This window comes from Pituophis catenifer, unplaced genomic scaffold (assembly GCF_029215685.1).
Source record: "Pituophis catenifer annectens isolate HBS135680 unplaced genomic scaffold, rPitCat1.0.hap2 SCAF_1, whole genome shotgun sequence".
NCBI lineage: Eukaryota > Metazoa > Chordata > Lepidosauria > Squamata > Colubridae > Pituophis > Pituophis catenifer.
Genome location: NW_027256881.1, coordinates 227,623,933 through 227,650,129, shown reverse-complemented (window position 1 = coordinate 227,650,129; position 26,197 = coordinate 227,623,933). Strand labels below are relative to the sequence as shown.

The 26,197-nt window shown below is 39.8% G+C and overlaps 1 protein-coding gene across 1 annotated transcript in view; it reads right to left on the bottom strand.

Moving 5' to 3' along the window:
• The window catches only part of CNTNAP5 (contactin associated protein family member 5), a 424,307-nt gene that overhangs the window by 262,470 nt on the left and 135,640 nt on the right, over positions 1-26,197 (bottom strand). The window contains exon 4 of the mRNA XM_070957105.1: positions 2,614-2,761. Coding sequence (XP_070813206.1) covers positions 2,614-2,761 — 148 coding nt within the window. The remainder of the gene's footprint in view (positions 1-2,613; positions 2,762-26,197) is intronic.

Here is a 26,197-nt window from a genome sequence, read left to right as displayed (position 1 = left end):
GTGCAAACAGGCAGTGGCAGCAAGAAGTGGGGTATGGTTTCACACAACTGCAGTATCCCATGCTCACCCACCGCTGCCAGTTCGCAGATCCGGAAAGATCGGGGACCTAAGCCATTAAACTATCCTTTGTTCACATGTTACAGTACCTGGAGTTACACAACTCATCAAGCCAAAAATCAAATACTATGATAGTACATTATATGAATCTGGTCTAAATGCTGAAATCAGTGGAGTTGCATTAAAATACTTTGAAAATATCTGTATCCACTGAATTCTGCCTATGCTCAGGCAGCATGAGAACAATAATCAGAGACTTATGTATAAAGAATGATTCATATGTAGTCTAAGTAAATAATTGATTTATATTGTAAGCCATCCAGAGTTATCTTGTGGTAAAATGGGCAGCAAATAAACAAACAAACAAACAAACAAATATATAAATAAGAACAAACAAACGAATGAATGAACTCTAAAGCTGAAGAGAAATAGTTTTTACTGTAAGTTGCACATAAGACTTCATTGTGTCCCTTATAATAAGCATTTGGAAAACTCCCTAAAATTGCACTGTTTCCATTGTTTTCTTATAGAAACATTGTACCTGGAAATTTATTTCCTAACTAATTATATAGCATTAAAAAAAAAAAAACCTGGTATGAGTTAGAGAGGTGCACCCAATGAAACCTGTGGTTTTGATTTTACCCTGTGTGTGCTAATGAGACACTTAATTCCTAGGCCTCTTTTCCTGGCTTTGATCCTAAACAAATGGTTACTTCTTGGCAGTCATCCAACAACACTTCTAATTAATTCACAATCAGGTTTTCATTTTATTCCCATGTCTAGCTCATCACTTTTCGTTTTGGGCTAATGCACTAGAGGTTGGAATGCCCACAAATGGCAGCAGGCACTCCAAAAATCTTACAGGCAAGAATTTCAGGTCCAGAAATGTTCAATAGAAATATTTCACCCAGGCAGAGAACAGCTCCGCTATAATAGAGAGTTGTAACTATTTAATCATTCAGAACATATTGCACCTTTTAGTGCAACTCCATGTAATTCTCCTTACATAGGGAACAATGGAAAACTGGCACATTTGATGATGGTTATTCTAGAATTTATGAACTGTTCCACTTAATCTTTATATTGGTTCGTTACTAAAGCTCCACAAAAGGGATGAACTTTGGACTCAGAATGGTTCAGAAAATCACAGGAGCTCCAAATCCAATCTGTTTTCCATTGATGTCTCTTTTCAAATAAGACTGAACGTCATTTGGGGGCATTGTACAAATTGCTGTCTATGCTTCTACTTAAAACAAATTGTGGCAGATTTTGTAAGTACAGGTAGTCCTCGACTTACAACAGTTCATTTAGTGACCTTTCGAAGTTACAGTGGCACTGAAAAAAGTGATTTATGACCGTTTTTCACACTTTCAGCCATTGAGGTGTCCTCATGATCAAAATTCAGATACATGGCAACTGACTCATATTTATGACCATTGCAATGTCCTGGGGTCATGTGATCACCTTTTGCAATCTTCTGAGAAGCAAGGTCGGTGGGGAAGCCAGATTCCCTTAATAACCATGTTACTAATTTAACAACTGCAATTCTTCACTTAACAAATGTGGCAAGAAAGGTCGTAAAATGGGACAAAATTCACATAACAAATATTTCACTTAACAACAGAAATGTTGGGCTCAATTGTGATCATAAATCAAGGGCTACTTGTTTGATATAGCTTTTTTATCTGTGGTGAAAGAAAGTAATCTTTAAAAATATTTATTTGTAAAAAAGCTATTGGTGACATTCTAGGTCCGGGATGGCGAACCTATGGCACACGTGGCATGCGGAGCCATATTGGTGGGCATGTGAGCTCAGCACTGGCGCACATGCACGTGCCAGCCAGCTGATTTTCAGGCCTTCTGGGCCCACTGGAAGTCAGCAAATGGGCCATTTCCGGCCTCCGGAGGGCCTGGGGGCGGGAGGCCGTTTTTGCCCTCCCCAAGCTCCTAGAAAGGCTCTGGAGCTTGGGGAAGAGCAAAAAATGGGCCTTCCAGAAGTTGGCAAATGGGCCGTTTCTGGCCTCCGGAGGGCCTCTGCGGGTGGGAGGCTGTTTTCACCCTCTCCAAGCTCCTAGAAAGTCTCTGGAGCCTGGGGAGAGAGAAAAACAGTCCTACTGAGCCCACCGGGCCATCACGTGCCAGGAGCGGGAGGGAGCGGGGGGTCACGCATGCATGCACGTGGGGCAGGACACAGAGAATTATATGTGTGGGCACGCATGCGCTCAACCCCCCTCCCCCACTCCTGGCACGCGATGGCCAAAAGGTTAGCCATCACTGTTCTAGGTAATAGTACTTTTGGTAAACACATAGAGGAAAAAGTAAACATTAGCCAGAAAAATGCTGGAGGAAAAGTATATACAGACAAGGCAGTGATTGACCAAAATTTGCTACTGAAGCTAAAATCAGTGGTGGGACCATCTGGCCAGCTTGTGATATGCTCTGTAAACTTGCACAGTAGTATCTTCCTTACAACTTGAATGTCAAAATTGTCTCCAAACCTTCAGCAGAAAGAAGATGATGCTTCTGGTATATGCTAGGATACATTTCAATACTTACTGTACGAGCATCCAAAAGCTTCAACCCTCAGACCAATATCTCCATTCGGGTTCCATGTCACAGGTACAAAGCGTACAAAGCGAGCTTTAACAGAGTGAAGGAATTTGTGCTGGACCACACTGTCAGCATTGACATTGCCTTGGAAAACCTGCAAAGAAGAAAAAGGCTGGCTGTAACATAGCGTTTGGGGGGATTTTTAACAAATAAGCTCCATGTGGTGATTCATTTCATCCCAGAAGATTCAGTTCATGACAAAATAGTAGCCCGTGGTTCTGTAATGCAGGATGCAATTATAGCTTCTCTGATAGGTAACTGTCCAGCCTCTACTTACATGCCTTTAGGATTCAGCATCTTCCAAAGCAGTTTGTTCCAACTATCAAACAACTCATAATGCGAGGAAATTTCTTTTTATGCTTAGCTACAATCTGCTTCCCTGCCATTTATATTCCTCAGGGTTAAACTTGCTCTCTAAAGCAACAGAGAATGATTTGAAAATCACTATCGTTATCTATTCTTAAGCTTTTATTTTCCAAGCTAACAAAACTCAGCTTCTTCAGTGCTTGCTTCTAGGACGTGGTTTTGAAACGCCAATTTCTCAATGTGTTTCTTGAGGAAGACATAGACATAAGTATAGACATGCTGATTTACATGTTTATAGACTCCAACATTATCATGTAGATAGATCAATGCCAAATAATTGTGTTTTTTTTCTCAATCTGGATACTATATTTTCGCAACCATAGTCCCAAAATATAGTAACTTTTTAAACACCAGTACTAGTACTAATATTACTAGTAATGTGTGATGACCAAAGGTGGCAAGAAAATCTCTAATGCCTAGATACAACCAGAGGTAAAATTGCTGCTAAAATGTAGTTTTTAATGATACAGAAGGAGAATAATAATAATAATAATAATAATAATAATAATAATAATAATAATAATAATAATAATAATAATAATAATAATTTTATTTCTATACCGCCCTTCTCCCGAAGGACTCAGGGCGGTGTACAGCCAATTTAAAAACACAAGACACAACAATAATTAAAAATTAAAATAATAGATTTGGCCGATTTAAAACCCCAAAAATTAAAATACCCCAATTTAAAATTATTATATTGACAGCCCTGCCTGGCGGAACAACAGGGTCTTCAGTGCGCAGCAGAACACCCGGAGGTCGGAGATCTTACGTATTTCCGGGGGCAGTTCATTCCACAGGGTTGGGGCTCCTACAGAGAAGGCCCTCCCCCTGGGTGTCGCCAGCCGACATAACTTGGCTGATGGCACCCTGAGGAGACCCTCTCTGTGGGAACGGACTGGTCGGTGGGAGGCTATTGGTGGCAGAAGACGGTCTCGAAGGTACCCGGGTCCTGTGCCATGGGGCGCTTTAAAGGTGGTAACCAACACCTTGAATCGCACCCGGAAGACCAGTGCAGCTCACGCAGGAGAGGTGTCACGCGGGCACAACGAGGTGCGCCCATAACCACCCGCGCGGCCGCATTCTGGACCAGCTGGAGCCTCCGAGTGCTCTTCAAGGGGAGCCCCATGTAGAGAGCATTACAATAGTCCAGCCAGGAGGTGACAAGGGCATGAGTGACCGTGCGCAAGGTGTCCCGGTCCAGAAAGGGCTGCAACTGGCGGATCAGGCGAACCTGATAAAAGGCCCCCCTGGCCACGGCCGTCATATGCTCTTCTAAAGACAGCCGTGTGTCCAGGAGGACACCCAGATTGCGCGCCCTCTCTGTGGGGGGGCAAAGATTCACCCCCAATAGTCAGTGATGGCACCTGCTGACTATATCGGGACGCTGGTAGCCACAGCCACTCGGTCTTGGAAGGGTTGAGTCTGAGCCTATTCCTCCCCATCCAGACCCGCACGGCCTCCAGGCAGCGAGACATCACATCAAGGGCATCGTTGGGGTGGTCTGGGGTGGAGATGTACAGCTGAGTATCATCAGCGTACAGGTGACACTTCACCCCAAAACCACGGATGATCTCACCCAGCGGTTTCACATAAATGTTGAACAGAAGAGGCGAGAGGACCGACCCTTGTGGCACTCCCCATGCGAGATGCCTCGAGGTCGACCTCTGGCCCCCTGCCAACACGAACTGCGAGCGGCCGGAGAGGAAGGAAGAGAACCACCGCAAAACGGTGCCCCCTACTCCTAACCCCCTCAACCGCTGCAGCATGATACCATGGTCGATGGTATCAAAAGCCGCTGAGAGATCTAATAGGACTAGGACAGAGGAGCAACCCCTGTCCCGGGCCCTCCAGAGATCATCCACCAATGCGACCAATGCCGTTTCTGTGCTGTGCCCCTGCCTGAAGCCCGACTGGTACGGGTCTAGATAGATAGCTTCATCCAGGTGCCTGGGCAGTTGTCGTGCCACCACACTCTCAACAACCTTCGCCACAAAACGAAGGTTGGAGACCGGACGATAGTTAACTAATTCAGCCGGGTCCAGGGAAGGCTTCTTGAGGAGGGGCCTCACCACTGCCTCTTTCAAGGCGGCGGGAAAGGCACCCTCACTCAGAGAAGCAGTTATAATCCCCTGGAGCCAGCCTCGTGTAACTCCCCAGGAGGCCAGTACCAACCAGGAGGGACACGGGTCCAATAAACATGTGGTGGCACTAATCCTACCCAGAACCCTGTCCACATCCTCGGGAGCCACAGGATCAAACTCCTCCCAGATAATATTCTCAAGACCTACCCTCGTCTCCTCCCCCGGACTCACCCAGTCGGAGTCCAAGCCTTCCCGAATCCGAGCGACTTTATCGTGCAGGAATTGCACAAAATCCTCAGCTCGACTCTGCAAGGGATCCTCCCGCACTCCCCCCCGAAGAAGGGAGTGGGTCACCCTAAACAGGGCGGCTGGGCGGTTCTCTGCAGATGCAATAAGAGCGGAAAAATGGTTAGATTTTGCCGCTTTTATTGCCACTAGGTAGGTCTTGATATAAGACCTCACCTGTGTCCGGTTGGAATCAGAATGACTAGTCCTCCAAATGCTCTCTAGGCGTCTTTTCCGACGCTTCATCTCTCTCAGCTCCTCAGAGAACCAAGGAGCCAATTGAGATCGGCATCGGGTCAGAGGCCGCAAAGGCATGACACGATCCAAAGCTCCGGCGGCCGCATTCTCCCAGGCGGCCACCAGCTCTTCAGTCGAGTCGTGTGTCAGAGTCTCAGGAAACAGCCCAAGCTCCGTCAGGAACCTTTCTGGATCCATCAGGCGCCTGGGATGGAACCATTTAGTCGGTTCCGTCTCCCTGCGGCAGGGGGAAGCGGTAGGAAAGTCCAAGTGAAGGAGCGAATGATCTGTCCATGACAAGGGTTTAATGTCTAGGTCCCCTCTACCAAGATCATTCAACCACTGACCAGAGATGAAAATCAAGTCCAGAGTGTGTCCTCCTATGTGAGTGGGGCCTTGAACTAACTGGGTCAGGTCCATGGCCGTCATGGAAGCCATGAACTCCCGAGCCACCTCTGACGTCTCACCTGCGGATGGAAGGTTGAAATCCCCCATGACAACAAGTCTGGGGGTATCCACTGCCACCCCGGCAATGACGTCGAGTAGCTCGGGTAGGGTCGCTGCCACGTGGCAGGGAGCCAGGTACGCAGTCAGCAAACCCATCTGCACCCCACGGCCCCACTTCACAAAGAGGGACTCACATCCGGCTATCTGAGGAACAGTGGTCTCCCTCGGACAAAGACCCTCCCTAATAATCACCGCCACTCCCCCACCCCTCCCCTGGGCCCTTGGCTGATGAAATGCACGAAAACCTGGTGGGCACATTTCAATGAGGGGGACCCCCCCTCTTGGCCCAACCAGGTCTCCATAATACCTGCCAGGTCCGCACCCCCCTCCAATATAAGATCACAGATGAGGGGGGCTTTATTGACAACCGACCTGGCATTACATAACATCAGCCATGGACCCTGGGCCTGAGACTCTGCACAACCCAGGCCACGAGGCACGCATTGGGGACCGGAGTGCGCAATTGCTCGTAAACAGCGTATGCGCACCCCCGGCACATGATATGGTCCCCTGCGCCTGTCATACCTGCCCCTCCCACTCATTATTTCAATTATATTGCCCTTCTTGTTATCCCCCTGCTCCCCGGATAAATTTTCTTTCCTGACCCCTCTGCTGCAGCCAATCAGCCTGTCACCCCGCTCAGTAGCTATCTGGACCCCCCCCAGGTCCACTTTCACAACCCCCTCCCTTCCTCCCGGGTCCCCTTAAAATTTTCTTTAAAAATTTAAATAAAAAACCCCTCAACCCCCTCTTCGCAGCATGCGAAGAAAACATTACATGTGTGGGTATTGATCATATTCATTGAATTTAAATTCAATGACTACCCACTTATATTTCCTAGACATTCCTACTTGGATTATACACATCAGGCCAGGCAAAAGGGCAACTATAAACCTTGATCAGAAAACATTGTGTGCTGTGGCTCTAATATTCTTTTTTGGAATTCCACTGACTTCCTCTTGACAAATGTATTCTTCTACCTGGCCAAGACCATCCCTTCCTATTATCTGCTTTATTTAAAAAAAATAATAATGAAATTGTTCATTGGTATGAAGTGATATCATGATAAAAATACTTGAGATCTTCAATTGTCTCTTTAAAACAGAATGTAAACACATGAATGTGTTGACCCAACTAAAATCTAACAGACTATTATTATTTTTTTGCAACTTTACTTTTCATTTTAGAACTTAACATCAACCATTAAAAGAGACCATATTGTTGTTATGCTTCCCTCCGCCCCAAAACCAAGAATTTCTCTCTCCTGTGTGTGTATGTTTGCATTTTTTTTTGTAAGTTGCTGTTATTTACATCACCTGGGAACTAGAGTGGAAAGAAGGTAAATGGGGGACAAAGATTAATATTTTAAGCATCAACCTCTGGCTTAAAGCTGTAAAATGCAAACAGAAAAGTTGTAAGTTGGCAGAGACACTGAGGGATGGGGAAAAGCAAAAGTCCCCTTTAGAAAAGACAGGCAGTTCCACAACTGACAATCAGTTCCACGAGGCATCATAAATTAAGTGGCTCAGGCTGATGTGCAACTTTCAATCTCACTTGATGCAAGAAACCTCAGGACAGCTAGCCCCAGCATATTTAGAGATTTATGTTAGCTAGCTACCACAGTGACTGTGGCGATTATCTTCTTTCCCACTTTATTAGGTAGGTAATGGGGTAAGGTTTGAACTGTACATGGAAGGAAGCCATGTTGGTGCACACTTGAAGGATGAAATAATGAACTGGGATTAATTACTTTCCAAGGGATTTTTTAAGAAGTAAATGAGGGGTTCTTATCTGCCAAAGTCTCAATGATAGCTGAAACGAAAGGAAAAAAGAAGTTTGTGAGTTGTATTGCAGAAATTTTCAATTTGCAGTATTGTATTTCCAAAGTAAAAAGGATCAAATGTGAGCCTCTGCCCAATACTGTCTACTCTATAACTGCTACATAACGATGCCAAACTGAAATGCAATGCCAACTGCACTCTTGAAAACATGTTAAGAGGATTTGGTGCGCATACCATATTTATGATTTTTGGGAAAACAAATTTATTATGATGCTTCCTTAAAAAAAATGACTGTGAGAATCCAGTTCATCAAATTTTGTTGATGCTGAACTGCTAAAGTTTATTACAATATGTTTTGAGCAGATCTAAAGATTCAGATCTTAGGATGAATCTTAAGGATGAACATACATCTCATTATGCAATTTATAATAAGATAAGATAAGATAAGATAAGATAAGATAAGATAAGATAAGATAAGATAAGATAAGATAAGATAAGATTTATTTTTATTAAATTTGTATACCGCCCTTCTCCTGCTGGACTCAGGGAGGTGCACAGCCAAAATAAAAAACATCCCAATACAAAATTTAAAATTTTTAAAAGAATTACACAACTTTGGCCCAAAATTTAAAACTTCCCAACTAAAACCCATAGACAATTAAAATTCTAACATCTCAAAAGGGGGGGGGGGTTTACGCCAGCCCTGCTTGGTGGAAAAGAAAAGTTTTTAGGGCACGGCAAAAAGCCCAGAGATCTGGTATCATGCGTATCTCCGGGGGCAAATCGTTCCAGAGGGCAGGTGCTGCCACAGAGAAGGCAGATGATAAGATAAGATAAGATAAGATAAGATAAGATAAGATAAGATAAGATAAGATAAGATAAGATAAGATAAGATAAGATAAGATGGACCCTTTTCCATGTATGTATTATTGACGATATCTGGTCATCACCATTAAAAAAATGTGTGTGTATATTTGTGTGTGTACATGCAAAAATACAGGTATAGAAGTGGGAGAAAGGGAAAATAAATTAAACATAGAAGTAATCCACCTGCTTCCTTTTCTTTTCTCTCTTGGTTTAGAAAACTGTATCTTCTGGAGTGGAATGTCTTTTTGACAAGAATGTTCTGTGACATTTTGAATTTATTATTATACCATCAGGAGAAAATATTTGTCAAGTTATCCGTTCTATGCTGACTGGAAAGATGAGAAGGCTCTCAACTCTTATCTAAATTCTGTGAAAATACTATACAAAAGTAATGTCAACTTGGAAGCAACCAATCAAAGTGATCACTGAGGAAAAACTAAATCTGAGGTATTATTTCTGGAACTTGCTTTTATTTATTTTTGGGAAAGTGAACAAGATATATTCAAATTTGGGGTTAGCTGAGTGGGTTTAATTTTTTTTTAATCTAACCTAAGGAACTGGCTACTCTTCACATATAAGCAGAGAAGGTGACCTACTCTACTGGGGAAAATAGTAGAGGCTAAGATACTGCCTTCCACATGACTGCATTTTAATTGCAAGATTCATTAAAACAGAAATACACCTATCAAGAGCAACTAAACTGCCTACCTTCTCTGTTTAATGTTTGAGGTAAAATATGGCAAAAAATATAATTAAGTACTTTCCTATTGCAATATTTTAGGCTAGGCTGGGACCAGAAAAACCAAGCTTTAATTCCCCATTCAAGCATGGAAGTATCATAGCTTTTAGTTAGTCCAACCTATTTCACAAGGTTGTTATTTTAGGGGAAAAAAATGGGGAGAGATCTCTATATGTCTTACCCTGAGCTCCTAGAAGAAAGTAGGGTTATAATTTTATTAAATAAATAAAATATATCAACTGACTGCAATGCTGCCATGACTGGTTCCTTATTTGAGACATTGTACTACACCACAGTGGTTGAACTTGAATGGAAACCCCACCCTCCAGCTGGTGACTCAACCGATGATTGCAAAAAATCCTGTTTTGCATTCTTCTCACAAGCTCTGGCTGCCTGGAGAACATGTGAATTGATTTCTTGGATTCTCCTTGCCTCCTGAGAGTTCTTCAGACGCCAGGAAGCCAGCCTGAACCTCAAACAAAACAAAACAAATCCAAGCTCTTCAATCCTCCATTTCCCCATTGTAAATGATTAAAGTCAAGAATTAATCATCTATGGGGATTACTTGGGAAAATTCCATTTGGCTGCTGGATGGATGGCAGATTCTTTCTCTCCCTCCCCCATAACCCATTCTCTGCTCTTTACTTGTCTTTTTTTTTTTCATATAATTATTTTTTTTGTGTTTTTTAAATCATTGTTTATTTTATTGCTCTATTGTCTTATTTCTGTTCACACTCTTTTCATTTTTTTCCTTTTTATTGTTGTAAGCTGCCAAGAATAGCCTTACAGCAAGATAGGTGACAAAGAAATTTAACAAATAAATAGTAAAGAAAGAATTGGTTGTATTGTCCACTGCTAACTTGCATTAATTTTTCCTTAGTTTTAGGTTGCTTCTCTCCTTGATTAGTTTCCACCCATTGCTTCTTGTCCTGTCCTCAGGTGCTTTGGAGAATAGTTTGACTCCCTCTTCTCTATGGCAGCCCCTCAGATATTGGAACACTGCTATCATGTCACCCCTAGTCCTTCTTTTCATCAAACTACACATACCCAATTCCAGCAATCATTCTTTATATGTTTTAGCCTCCAGTCCCCTAATCATTAGCTGAAGAAGAAATTATGAGAGGGCAAAAATTCATGTTGTGCATATCACTGTTTGTTCCCAATGACTGCAGATATCAAGCACCCTGGTGAATACTAGAATAGAACAGAACAGAACCGAAAGAACAGAACAGAACAGAACAGAACAGAAGACCTTGGAGGTCTTCTAGTCCAACCTCCTGCTTAGGCAGGAAACCCTACACCATTTCAGACAAATGGTTATCCAATCTCTTCTTAAAAACTTCTAGTGTTGGAGCATTCACAACTTCTGGAGGCAAATCATTCCACTGATTAATTGTTCTAACTGTCAGGAAATTTCTCCTTAGTTCTAAGTTGCTTCTCTCCTTGATTAGTTTCTACCCACTGCTTCTTGTCCTGCCCTCAGGTGTTTTGGAGAATAGCTTGACTCCCTCTTCTTTGTGGCAGCCCCTCAGATATTGGAACACTGCTATCATGTCACCCATAATCCTTTTTTTTTCATCAGACTAGACATACACAGTTCCTGCAACCATTTTTCATATGTTTTAGCCTCCAGTCCCCTAATAATATTTGTTGTTCTTCTCTGCACTCTTTCTAAATTCTCCACATCTTTTTTACATTGTGGCGATCAAAATTGAATGCAGTATTCCAAGGCATTATAAAGTGGTATTAACACTTCACGTGATCTTGATTCTATCCCTCTATTTATGCAGCCTAGAACTGTGTTGGCTTTTTTGGCAGCTGCTGCACACTGCTGGCTCATATTTAAATGGTTGTCTACTAGGACTCCAAGATCCCTCTCTGAGTTACTACTATTGAGCAAGGTACCACATATACTTGTGGTACCTTGTGCATTTTGTTTTTCTTGCCTAGATGTAGAACCTTACTTTTTTCACCACTGAATTTCATTTTTTTAGATAGCACCCAATGTTAAAGTCTGCAAAGATCCTTCTGTATCTTAAGCCTATCTTCTGGAGTGTTGGCTATTCCTGCTAGCTTGGTGTTGTCTGAAAATTTGATGAGTTCCCCATCTATTCCTTCATCCAAATCATTGATGAAGATGTTGAAGAGTACTGGGCCTAAAACAGAGCCTTGGGGTACCCCACTGCATACCTCCCTCCATGTAGATGCAGTTCAATTGAGGACTACATGTTGAGTGTGGTTGGTCATCCAGTTATGAATCCATCTGGTGGTGATGCTTCTAACCCACATTTTTCTATTTTATCAAGTAGTAGGTTATGGTCTACTTTATCAAATGTCTTACTGAAGTCCAAGTAAATTATATTGAGAGCATTCCTCTGGTCCACTAATTTTGTCACTTTGTCAAATAATGCAATAAGATTAGTCTGGCATGATCTGTTTTTGACAAACCCATGTTGGCTTTTGGTTATACTTTGTTTGCTTCTAGGTGTTCGCTGGTTCATTGTTTGATTATCTTTTCCAGAATCTTCCCTGGTATTGAGGTCAGGCTGAAGAATCTGTAGTTTCCTGGATCTATTTCCCCCCCCCCTTTTTTTTTTTTTTTGAAGATGGGAAGTACATCAGCTCTTTTCTAGTCCTCTGGCAGTTTCCCGGTGCTCCAGGATCTTTCAAAGATATAGTTCAGTTGTTCTGAGATCTCATCTGCCACTTCCTTCAGAACCTTGGGGCGTAATTCATCCGGTCCTGGTGATTTGAACATGTCTAGGGTAGACAGGTGCTCACTTACCACTTTCTTCCCTATTTTAACTTGTGTTCCTAATCTGTTTTTTGTGGTGCTGTTTTTGAAGTTGTTCTAAATTCAGATGGCTTTAGGTGGAAGTTTCTTCAAGCAACAAAGTATTCCAATTGGTCCAGCATTTCTACTTTCACATCTGTATGCACAAGGAGTCCTTCACTAAACATGCCCATTATAGGTAATGAGGCCAGCATGTTGGATTGGACTCCATTACTAACCTAGGATAATTGAGTTCATTGTCTAATTTTACATAATAACGTCTGCACAATATCTGCAGATACTTCTGGTAACAGCTGTCTATCCATTTTTTTTACACCTAAAAAAGAAAAGCAGGCACTATTGGGGAGGAATTTGATATTCCATCCATGTTTCCTTCAATCCTAACAGACTCCTACCCACAATATGCCATCTGCCAAATATGAATTTAGTTTTCAGAGGGAGAAGAATCTCTCCTTTTTGCCACAACAAGTAGTTTCAATCCATCCGGGTTCAAATAATCTCTACTGTTGCACTGTTAAATCTCAGAAAGTCAATATCTGGATGGTAGTCCAAATATTCCTGAATAAAAAAAAATATTCATTGGAATTAAAACCTACTGAACTTGATGAAATTTAGGGGGGACTAAGGAGCCTGGGCAGGCAGGCGAAGAGTGGCTGGGAGGGGAGGGGTGATTAGAGACCAGTGAGGTGCCCCTCGACGTGAATGACATTGAGTTGGCCACACCCATCCAGTCACATGACCACCTAGCCATGCCCACCCAGCCGGTCATTAGCCAGATAATATTAGTGGTCCACAGGATTTAAAATTATGAATGTAGTGGTCCCTAAGGTCTGAAAGGTTGGTGACCCCTGCTCTAATCTATTCTACAACTGTAGTCTAATCCTATAACTCTTAAAACATAAACTTTAAATGTTAGGATTTAACTGCTACAGGTAATTTACCTTTTTCCCACTACATCACAGGTTAAAACAAACAAACAAACAAAATTTTTGACAACAAATTATCCTTTCCTTTGTATTGGTTCTCAAACTGAATGCCTGGAGGATTATGTTCATAATTAGATCAATTATTTCAAATGGCAAGAAACAGCTATACAGTATATGCTATGCGAAAATCTTGAAAAATATAGGGATAAGAGAAATTGAATCCTTCATATTCTGAACTCCTTCTCTGAGGATTAAAAAGACCATTATTTTCAAAGACCATGTTTCATTGGCTTACTTGTAGGAATTACCTATTGGCTTTGCTGCTCTTATATTGCTCTTAGAAGCAGTAAAAAATAAATAAATAAATCAAACTAGTTTCTTGTTCAGTCTTCAAGCTATCTAAATCATGACAGAAGTATCAAATTACTAGAGTATTATTTTTTTTAAAAAAACAAAAAACCTGATTTTAAGTGGCCAGGTAGTGTTGCATTGTTCGCAAAGCAGTTGCTTGCTCTAGTCAATTCTGTGGCTGTTTTGAACAGCGAATATAAATTTCCTAGTATAACTTCATATAAGATTAGGACAGAACAGCTATATTGAGATGGCATAAAAATACATGTGAGCATCATCATTATCAATGTTAGCAAGGACATTATAAAATCTATGTACAAAAATAGTAGCTGGGAAACCCACATATGCACCTACACAATTCTAACTTTAGCCATATGTGGCTTTTTGTTAAATGTTTCTTGGTCTTGTTACCAAGTTTTATTTTCAAATTACATAGCTACATAGAAAATGTTAGTCTTCAAGTAATCTGGGAATTGTCATTAGCAACCAACTACAGGTAGTCCTCGACTTACAACAGTTCATTTAGTGACCACAATGGCACTGAAGAAAATGACTTATGACTGTTTTTCACACTTACAACCATTGCCACATTCCCCCATGGTCATGTGATCAAAATTTAGATGCTTGGCAACTGACCCATATTTATGACGATTGCAGTGTCCTGGGGTCATGTGATCCCCTTTTACAACTTTCTGACAAGCAAAGTCTATAGGAAGGCAGATTCACTTAACAACCTTGTTACTGACTTAACAACTGCAATGATTCACTTAACAACTGTGGCAAGAAAGGTCATAAAAATGGGGCAAAACTCACTTACCCAATGTCTCACTTAACAACAGAAACTTTGGGCTGAATTGTGGTCATAAGTCGAGGTCTATCCATTTATTCTTCAATTTCATTAAGGAAATTGTTACATGTTCAAAAAAGGTACTCCTTGACTCACGACCATAACTGACCCCAAAATTTCCTTTGCTAAACAAGACAGTTGTCAAATAACTTTTGCCTCATTTTACAACCTTTCTTGCCATGGTTCTTAAGTGAATCTGGCTTCCCCATTGACTTTGTCAGAAGGTTGCAAAAGGTGATCAGATGACCCCAAGGCATTGCAATCATCATAAATGCATGCCAGTTGCCAAGCATCCTAATTTTGATCACATGACCATGGGGATGCTACCATGGTTGCCAGTGTAAAAAACCAGTCATAAATCACTCTTTTCAATGCCATTGTAACTTCAATCATCACTGAATGAATGGTTGTAAGTCAAGCACTATCTGTAGTGACTACACATATTATGTTCAGAAGTTGTATGACAGAATTTAGCATGCACTGAATGACCTTTATGTGATTTAACAATGTAGAGAATAATGTCAGAAAGTAGCATTCAGAGTTTTTTTTACTATTTATCAACACTGATAATTTTTAATCAGCTACAGTAGTGGCCAAAATTGTGGAAACCTTTTGGGAAAAGTGTATTTTTGAGGTTTGATGGCTAATAACACCACTTTTTTTTTTTGGCGTTTCAAGATAATCATATTCCACTGCTGGAATGGCCTGGGAATAGCCCAGACCTTAACCCAATTGAAAAACTATGGAGCCGACTAAAGAAACTTGTTAGTCAGAAGCGACCCAGCAATAAAACCCAGTTAATAGAAGCAATCATTCAATCTTGGTTTCACATTATAACAGCTGCAGAACTAAAAGACTTGGTTCACTCCATGGGAAGACGTAATTCATACTAAAGGTTACCCAACTATTAACTGACATGGTGATAATTTTTGTATCTCATTTTTTCTACGTATTTCACTTTTCTTCTTTATACTGTAACTATTATTCTAATAGCAAATCCTTCATGAAAGTTATTGCATTACATTCTTGATTAAATTATCTTTCCATTGATATATAATTTTATGGTACTACTAAAAAAAAAAAGTGGTGTATTAGAAAATATACTTTTCCCACAAAAATGGGAAAATACATGTTTCCACATTTTTGGCCACTACTGTAGCACAATATTTTTTGTTCTTGCCAGTTTGGACTAATAGGGTTACACTGGGGCAAAATGTTTTGTTAATACATGCCACAGAAGTCTCAAAATTCAGAGGGTGATTTTTTTTTTTTTTGACTTCATTTTAGTCATAAATATTTGATGTAAGAGAATAACTGAAGTTTTGTTTAGAACTGCAGGTTTTTTTGGGGGGCGGGTTGTGTCTTCAAATTAGTGTTGACTCTTCTCAGTGACATTTTCAGAGGTGGTTTGCCAATGCCGCCTTCCTAGGGCTATCAGAAAGTGATTGGCTGAAGGTCACACAGCTGGGTTCATGGCTAAAGTGGGTACCAGCGTTCCAAGTAACAAGTCTGCCAAAAGCAGAACTCCAAGGTTGATAGATTCCTCATCTAAAGAACATGTTTATTGGATATATCATATCGGCACAGCTAGTGAAAACCAACTCTAAAATGTGCCGCGGTTTTAGCCTAATTAAAAGAGCAAATGTTTCTCTCCCCAGATGTCACCAGTCACATTGTCCAATGAAAGTAGCTGGCAGGCTGCTCGGTCACTCCTCTCCTTGTTCAACTGCCACCTATTGGGATGACCTTGGTTCCCACAAGAGAACTTTTTGTTTTGACTGTTAGCCAGTCTATCTACTTCCCCCTCCCTTCCCCCTTTCAGAGACCATGGCAACTGTGAGGCAGCAAAAGATGGCTTCAGCCAGATTCACTTCAGAGTTGACAGTGGGACTAGAACTCACAGTTTCCCACTTTCTCGTCTGATGCTTTAACCATTACATCAAATTGCCTCTCAACAAAATAATATTGCAGGGAAGGTTCTTTTCAATTCCCTTCCTTCCCCCATGTTCTTAAAACAGAAACGAAAATGGACAAAATCTATTATTGTTTAATGATATAGAAGATTAGAATTTGTGCACTCTTCTTGATAATTATGCAATGAATAATTGCATGAGATAATTTAATTTTCTTATGTTTATTAGGAACATTTACAAGATAAGATTTTATGGACATCTATTATTAATAATAGGGAAATGGAACAATGATAATCTATCAGATCAAGGTCCATGAAGAATGTATTAATACTGTATTAAATATATATATCTAATATAAAATCCAACCTTAAGTACACACAGTATAATATTTAAACCTGAATTACCCCACTATTTAAGATAGCTGGATAGGAACATGTTATTTTCTAGGATGTTTTTTCCTATCATTATTTATTCATTCAACTTTATTCATTCAACTTTATTGCTTCTTTGAATTTTATTTATACAGCAAGAATCAAAATCCAATCCTATGAGATGCACCTTTTGGCACCTATTGATATACATGATTTACAAAAAAACAGAAATCAAATACAAGAAGGTTTCAGAAATCAATAATTCCTCCTTTCACACATTTTTACACCCATATATACTATCCCTTCAATTGTAATTTTAACCCTAAGAAGTCTATCAGTCATTTGATATCACGCACAGTCTTTGACTTATGACCACAGCACTGTCATAATTTCAACTGATTACAGAACAGATGGTTGTTAAGCGAGGATTGCCCGTATAGTGCCAAAATAAGTGAGATAAAAAATGTACAAGCTGGGAAAATGATAGAATTAATATTTGGTTTATAGGGCAGGCAGAAATCTCATAAAAGTTTTTAGGGCAAGCAGAAATCTCATAAAAACTCATGTGGAGAAATCATAATTTTAAGAGTGTTTGAACTTTCATTTCTGGCCCTAGAAATGTCTCAAGTGTCCTACTTTATGGATTTGGAATGATATTTACATATGATTAAGGAACATATTACAATTGGATGAAACAGAATACTATCTAGTTTGGGAGAGATTATATAAATGGATGGAGGAAAGGAAAGGATGGAGGAAAGGGGGGAAAAGGACAACGGAAAACTAAATAATGGTTAAAGGAGGTGGAGAAATATAGAAAGTTTATGTCAAATGTAAATAAAATAATTAGAATAATATATTATAATATATATATATATATATATATATGATATATTAGAAATATATGTAAAAAGATATAATAAGATAATGTAAAAGATATAATAAGATAAGAAAGAGAAAATGTATAAATATACGTTATTGACGTGAAACTGTTGAAAAGAAGATGTAAATATCTGTTTTTGTTTTAAAATATTTTTAATATTTTTTTTTTAAAAAAGGAACATATTACAGTTGATTAGGCTTACACAACAGGCTAAGTTAATACCAGTTAGCTGATGGAAGATTATGTCGCCAATGCTGAGTTTTGTTCAGCAGCTACTGTATATTCTCAGTGTGCCCAGAGAGAGAAATATCACCCTCCACCTAGGATCGAACTCACAGCCTCCTGATTGTGAGGCGAGAGCTCCACCTCTAGGCCACCACTCCATTTATGTATATGTATTTGTATATGTATTTGTATGTGTATGTGTATGTGTATGTGTATGTGTATGTGTATGTGTATGTGTATGTGTATGTGTATGTGTATGTGCATATGCATATGTATATATTTACTGGAACAGATTCAAACTACTTGCCTGGAATATATCTTGGGGATGGATAATTGTGTACCCGCCCCGGCAATAAGGGCAGGGTTGGTCATGTCCCCTATAAAAAGCCATTTAATAATTAAAGTATTAATCACCCTTTTACCTTTACTTTATCTTACGTACTATGTGTTATTCTATTTTATCTCACCATAGCTATTTTATCTCACTTCAGTGTATCTTATCTTATTCCACTTTACTGTGGGTGATGGTCATATTTGATATGGTCAATTGACTAATCAATAAAATATATTGTATGATATTGTAATTCCGGAAAAGTGCTACGGAACCTGTGGAAATGTGCATGAATGCAGCCTATACCTGCAGCTCTTTAATGCAGTGGGTGCTTTAAAGGATTGCCAACAGATACAACAATCAGTTCCCTGTGGGCTGAAAAGTACCTTTTTGGAATTAAATCCAAATTACAAAGTCCTAATTACTTTAATCTAGGATATGGAAAAACATTCTTCATAAAAAAGTTATTCTTTACTCTAGTTTTAAACCTGAAGTGTAGAGTCAGTTTGATATTGTTTAACAGGGCTAGAAAATCTCCAGCCCAAGTCTCCACTCGTCAGTCATACTGGATAAACCTTCAAGCTGCATCTTGATAATCTCAGACTGAATTTAATAGTTTTATTACACTTTAGTTGATGTTACATGTCTTAAGTATACAATTAACACTCCCTCCCACCTACACAACCCCCCATTCTGTGTTTTACAACTGTTTCTACATTCCCAATAAATTTTGACACAGAAAATGCCTAATTTAGTCAGACCATAGGTGGAAAAGTGATCGCCATTTCAACATTCCCCAGTAATAATTTGTAATTCTTCATAGATATTGCTATGTATTTGCTTTTGGAGGGAAAATTAAGCGGGAAAATCCTCAATGTTGATTGGACAGCCCCCTGGCCAAGAAACTATATAAAGGGAGCTGTCAACTGAGTTTGTTGCTGGATTTGTCACTGTGAAATAAAGAGCTGTTGTTCACACAGACCTGGCTCCTGGCTCCTCACTCGCCCAACTTAACATGCTGTTCCTTTAATTCAGGGGTCCTCAAATTACGGCCCGCGGGCCGGATATGGCCCACCGAAGCCATTAATCCAGCCCGCGCAGGACCACAAGGCTGCCCTGCCCACATTGCCCCACCTAACTGCCAGCCCCCACCCACATTCTGGAGGCCAAGAAAGCCAAAAATGGGACATGCAGAGGCCTCAGGAGGCCAAAAATGGGCCCATTTTGGGGCAGCAGAGTGGTTCTGGAGGCCGGGGAGGTCACTAATGGGCCCGTTTTTGACTTCCCTGGCCTCCAGAGAGAAGGAGAGGGAGAGAGAAAGACACACATATATATACACACACACACACACACACACACATAGAAGTCCCTAACATACACCCCAAGGCAGCCACACCCCTTCACTAACCTGATTTCTACTCTCAGGAGCATAACAAATTAAAGTTTAATTTGTGTGTATTGTTTAATGGACTGCTAAATTGGCACATCCACCTAGTCACATGACTATCTAGCCATGATCACCTAGCCATGCCCACCCAGCCAGTCCAGCCTCCCCCAACAGTCTGAAGGGCCGTAAATTGTCCCCCTTTTTAAAAAGTTTGAGGACCCCTGCTTTAATCCTAACTATCCATCTTAGTCATTGTCTTCCCCTTCTCCTTCTCCCAAAAATGTCAATACAACGTTGCCATAATGTATTTTCTTTTCAGCATCTATTTGCATCAACTGCCCAAAGTATGAGTTTCTGCTTCCTAATCAGTACCTCATGGGAATATTCAATCATTATTTGGTCCAAGATCAATCGAGTGGCTCTACTTGCAATTACTCTTAGCAACAGACTCCAGATCTATGCTATAATTCAAAATCATCTGTCTTCTTTCTCTCGCTCTTCATCAATATACAGTTTTCACAGCTGTACATTTACCACTGGAAAATCATTTTCTTTTGACAGTGGTTGTCACAGAAACATTCTTATCCTTCATGAACTTATATAAATTTGCCATTGTTTTACTTCCACATCATGAAGAGGTTTTTTTTTTTTAATGTAGCCACTTTGATCTTTTCCTCTTTGAAAATTTAGAAATTTTCCTCTATTTCTGTTTATACAGTTTGCTTGCCTATTTTCATCGCTTCTCACCTTTTTTTTTTTTGTATATATATGAATATGCAGAATATGTTCTTTGTATTGATTTAATATCCTGTCTTTTTTCCTTTCCTCTCTCTTTTTGACCTGATCAGCAATGATAAGCCTACTGGGAGCTCATAGTCCTGTAAGTATAGTATAGCTCTCAGGGTTATTGAAGTTATTAAATCCGCCCCCAAATTCAAGGTGGTAATCTCCAGGGAAGGTTGTCAATCTTACATTGGAAAAAGAAAAAAAAAGAATTGGAAGTATGTGCAGTTTTGTATTTTAAATTCATTCAAATTATGGTGCCCGCAGTGCACTGACTAGCAGAATAAAATTAGACTTGGGCTTTCCTCGCTCTGATGTTAAACACATCTATTTGGGAATAAGCACAATTTCTTGTAGCAAAGGGTAAAGGGTGTAGAAAAAATAAGAACCTGCAAGCTGGTGCATGACCAGCTGTCCACTGAAATGCTTTATTAGAAACAAGATGAATAAAAATAATGCTGTGTTCATCAGGATAAACCCAACATATGGATATTAAGGCAGATGTTCACATCAAGCCTCTTCACTGCTGATCCAAATTCTGTCACTCTTTTTATAGCACTGAGGTCCTCCAGCAGCAATTCCATCACACAGTCTAACATATTTCATGAAATAGTTTAAGGGGGAGAAAAAACCCATGAAAACCCTACTTATGCTGTCTTGAGCACCTGTAATGGAAACAATTATGGCCAAATGTAAATGTTTTATTTAAATTCACTGAAAGCAGAGAAAATGAGAATGCAGGTAGTCCTTGAATTACAACCACAATTGAACCCAAAATTTATGTTGCTAAGCAAGGCAGTTATTAAGTGAATTTTTGCCCCAATTTATAACCTTTCTTGCCACAGTTGTTAAGGGTATCACTGCAGTTGTTAAGTTAGTTTCACGGTTGTTAACTGAATCTGGCTTCCTCACTGACTTTGTTTGCAAGAAGGTCACAAAAGATGATCACATGACCCCAGGAAACTGCAATGGTCATAAATATGAATCAGTTGCCATGCAACTGGGGATCACCTGGGGATGCTGCAACAGTCGTAAGTGTGAAAAATTGTCAAAAGCAGGGGTGAAATCCAGCAGGTTCTGACAGGTTCTGGAGAACCAGTAGTGGAATTTTTGAGCAGTTCGGAGAACCGGTAGTGGAAATTTTGAGTAGATTGGAGAACTGGCAAATACCACCTCTGGCTGGCCCCAGAGTGGGGTGGGAATGGGGATTTTGCAATATCCTTCCCCTGGAGTGTGGTAGGAATGGAGATTTTGCAGTATCCTTTCCCTGCCACACCCACTAAGCCACGCCCACCAAGCCACCCCACACCCACCAAGCCACACCCACAAAACTGATAGTAAAACAATTTGGATTTCACCACTGGTCATAAGTCGATTTTTTCAGTGCTGTTGTAACACTGAACCATCACTAAATGAACTGTCGTAAGTTGAGGACTACTTGTAGTGACCAAAAGAATGAAATAATTAATATTAATTTGGACCAGCTTAATTTCTGATATAACATTACAATAATCTGAAGATAATGTAATGAAATCTGTGGCAGATTTCTGCTTTAAATATGAATGTTTGCTAAATCTGAGCTTATATCATTTTTGGCAATTGACATTATTTGCATAATTAATAACTGATATAAATGCTGTCATGTGCAGTAAAACCTCAACTGAATGGACAAACTCTGTTGTGTTTACAGAATTAGTCCATTAAATCAGGATCTATCTAAAATCTACTAAACTGGCACCCATTAAATGTAGATAAAGGTGTGTTCTCTGCAGGAATGCAACAAAGAGCTAGAGACGGTTTGATACTCCCTCATGGATTAAGTTCAACTGCAAGGAACAAAAGGAAGCTACTGTTTCCCAAATTGCCAAGGAGATATTACATATATTTAACAGTTTACAACTTATTTTTTTTTAAAAAATAAAACATTCTGAGAAATCTCAAATGATTGATTACTTTGATAGAAGCCAAGAAGCCAGACAGAACACAGAAAGGTGGAGAGCAAAAACAAATCAAAACTACTATTCATCTCAGGATGTGAACATTTCAGTCCTAGATGCGATTGGAATAAAAAATGGATCTTCAGTAAGGTTGTATTGTGATTCCCTGCAAGGTGCTGTTATAAATGTGACTCAGCCAGAAAAAGCTTCAAGGGCAAAAGGTAGAAGGGCGGATTTCTGCTATTTGTTTTTCCTGAGATGTCTTTCAGAAAATAACATCCAACATCATTGTTGCAGTAGGTGATCTCCCTGTTTGCATTCCGCAAGGAAACATACTAAACAAGATCTGAACCCTGAGCTGAAAAGAGGTTGGAGACATATACATAAGTATGCAGCTTGGGGCTGGATCAGAAAAGGGATCATATCCATGGCAAATCAATTCATTTATTCCCCTCTACTCAGCACTGATGAGATTACATCTAAAATAATAAATACAAATTAGAGTACCACAGTTTCAGAAGAACCATTTGTTCATTCATTCACTCACTAATTTTCATTCATTCATTCTTAATTTTATATGTCTGCCCATTGCACTATTGAAGTAACTTTGGGCAGCTGGTTATTGACAGGCCAGAGAAAATTCAGAGGAAAAAGCAGAGATGCTGAAGAACTTGAGACTATGATGTATGACAATAGACTGAAGTAATTTGAGAAGCTTCGTCTGAAGAAAACTTAGGAAAAACAAGACAGCCCTGTTTAGAGACACAAAGGGAAACTATAGGGAAGAAGGATAAGAATTATTTTCTGTGGCACAGAAGCTAGAACTAGATATCATAGGTATAGATACTAACAACAACAGAAGATAAGAGCTGCGATGGCGCAGTGGTTAGCGTGCAGTACTGCAGGCTACTTCTGCTGATCACCGGCTGCCAGCAATTTGGCAGATCGAATCTCACCAGGCTCAAGGTTGACTCAGCCTTCCATCCTTCAGAGGTTCGTAAAATGAGGACCCAGATAGTTGGGGCCAATGTACTGACTCTGTAAACTGCTTAGAGACGGCTGTAAAGCACTGTGAAGCTGTACATAAGTCTAAGTGCTATTGCTATTGCTATATACTGCAGATTACTGAAAGTTTGTTTAAATATATGGAAAAAAAGACTTCATTATAATAACATCTTTGTAACAGTGAAGTAGTTTAACTAAACTGATTGTGGGGGTCTCTCTTTCTGGAAGTGTTTAAGAAGAGGCTATTTTTTTTAAAAAAAAAAAGGTGTATGCCATATATTTGAAAGTAGATATGCCTTGCAATAAAGACACAGTTGGAGACCCTGCTTAAATATTCAATTTATTTTCTATTTCTATTCTTAAGTGCTTATGTTTATCATTTATTTTATTTTATGTTTATCATTTATTTTACCACTATTTTTTGCAGCTTCCAGATCATTTCTATGCCGCCTCTGTAAAATGTTCTGATTAATTATTGCTAATACACAGGGGTGACATTTACAAATGGATCAATGATACTGAAACTGCAACTCCTCTGCTATTAAGACAGTGACTAAAGGTTGGGGAGGGGGATATAAAAAAAATAAGTTTTCCTGCAGCTTTAAGATTTTCCACTGACATGGAGACCAGGTGCAGAAAATAGTAATCAAGATAAATCAACTGCTTCTTATCTAAACTTCTGTTTGAACAATGGATGACATTTATCAGGCCTATGCTGTTATCCTATAATGCATCTGCATACCGATAGATGATGTTAATCAACTGAAATAGTCACTTCGTAGCAAGAATAATGATAATCACAATCTGCTGCCACTATTAAGCAAATGCCTAATATGATAAGAGTCAATGATGTGTGGTGTGATTACAGACAATTGTGAAAACAATAGGAAATTTCATACCTCTCCAAAATTAATCAAGGTACACATTTAGACATTAGACAGACAAATATTTCTGAGAACTAAATTTCCATTATGACTTATTATTAATGTCATTGCTTATTTATTCATTGCTCTCTGTGGGCTTTGGAAGTTTTCAAGGTCTGTGGAGTGCTATATAAACTTAAGTGAGATGGCTGAACATATTTAAACATAAATAGTGGCAATTTAGTAATCTGTTCCATATAAGCAAGTAATGGTTCTGCCAAAGTTCAACATTCAGTTCCCTGGATTGGAACTTCTAGGCTATTCTGAACTGAGTGCAACATGGATCAAGCTTATCTTGGTCCAGGTTCTTCAATACCGTCCTTTTCCAATTAAAATGATAGCGATAAAAGCAATGGTTGCAGCTTTCATTAGGTCTGAAATAAGTACAAGACATGTGCACTAAAGAATTCAAAGCCATGACAAATAAATGGAAGCCTTATATTTTCCAGAATCTATGAAAGGCTTCAACCATTCCTTTTCACTGCTTTGCAGAAAGGCAGTAAAAAGAAGCAAGTAAAGAGATGGGAGCCTTCAGACCTTAATATCCATTTGTCATCCCAAAGGTGTTGTTTTTTTTTTTTTTCAAGAGGGAACTGGACTTTCTTGTTTTTCTTTGAAGATATTTCGCTTCTCATCCAAGAAGTTTCTTCAGCTCTGACTGGATGGTGGGGAATGGAAGGATTTATACTTCTTGCAGACACCATCCAGTCAGAGCTGGAGAAGCTTCTTGGATGAGAAGCAAAATGTCTTCAAAGAAAAAGTCCAATTGCCTCTTGAAAAAAAACACCTTTGGGACAACCATGACCGAGAATCTCCATAGACATCCATTTAGCATCTTCATGAGAAGCATCTCAAAACCAGGAGATTGGAATTAGCCTGATTTTAAAATTCATCCTTGGCATCACAGGGAAGAAGTACATTCATCTCCACAAGGCACATTGCTCTCACAGCATCTTCACTTGATAAAAATACAGTTTAAAGCTTCAAAGAAATATTATGTTTTATAATGATAACAGACCAACAACAAGAAGAAACCCAGACCCAGTTTAAATGCTGTCAGATTACCTGCTATTGTTTTCCCCTTTAAATAAAAGCTGCCACAGTTTCAATTAGTGTCTATATGCACCGTTCACATACTTTTAAAAAAGCTGGATCAGATGTACTGGGCTACAGTGCATCACACATTTCTCAGAAAAATACTGAGAGAGCAGTGCAGACTTTATTCATAGTTCTCCCTGGAAATTTTCTTTTGAATATTTGGAAGGTGACAGAATAACAGCAAATGACAGCTTGGCTGTAGGAGCAGTGTGTCTAGTAGTAGGGACATTGCAACCATCATCAATATGAGTCAGTTGCCATGCATTTGAATTTTGATCATGTGACCATGGGGATGTTGCAACATAGGTGTGAAAAACAGTCATGTCACTGTTTTTCAGTGCCATTGTAACTTTGAATGATCACTAAATGAACTGTTGTAAATCGAGGACTACCTGTATTTGTAAACAAACCTTGCAGTCACCAATCAAGGTATTGAATGACAAAGTGAACACAAACTGATGGCAGTGAATTTTCAATAACAATACTAAGTGGGGAAGAAAAAACAAAAAACCCAAAATAATTTAATGTTGTGAAGGGACCAAGGCATACGCAGAACACCAAGAGTACTTCTTAATACTTTGAACTTAATTCCCAGATAGTTTTGGGGATGTCTCTAGAGCATGCTTAGAAAAAGGTTGAGATGCTGGCCATGATACTATGATCGTGGCTCCATGAGTCAAGGTGGCGCAGTGGTTAGAGTGCAGTACTGCAGGCTACTTCTGCTGACTGCTGGCTGCCTGCAATTTGGCAGTTCAAATCTCATCAGGCTCAAGGTTGACTCAACCTTCCATCCTTCTGAGGTGGGCAAAATGAGGACCCAAATTCTTGGGGGCAATATGCTGACTCTGTAAACCACTTAGAGATGGCTATAAAACAATGTAAAGCGGCAT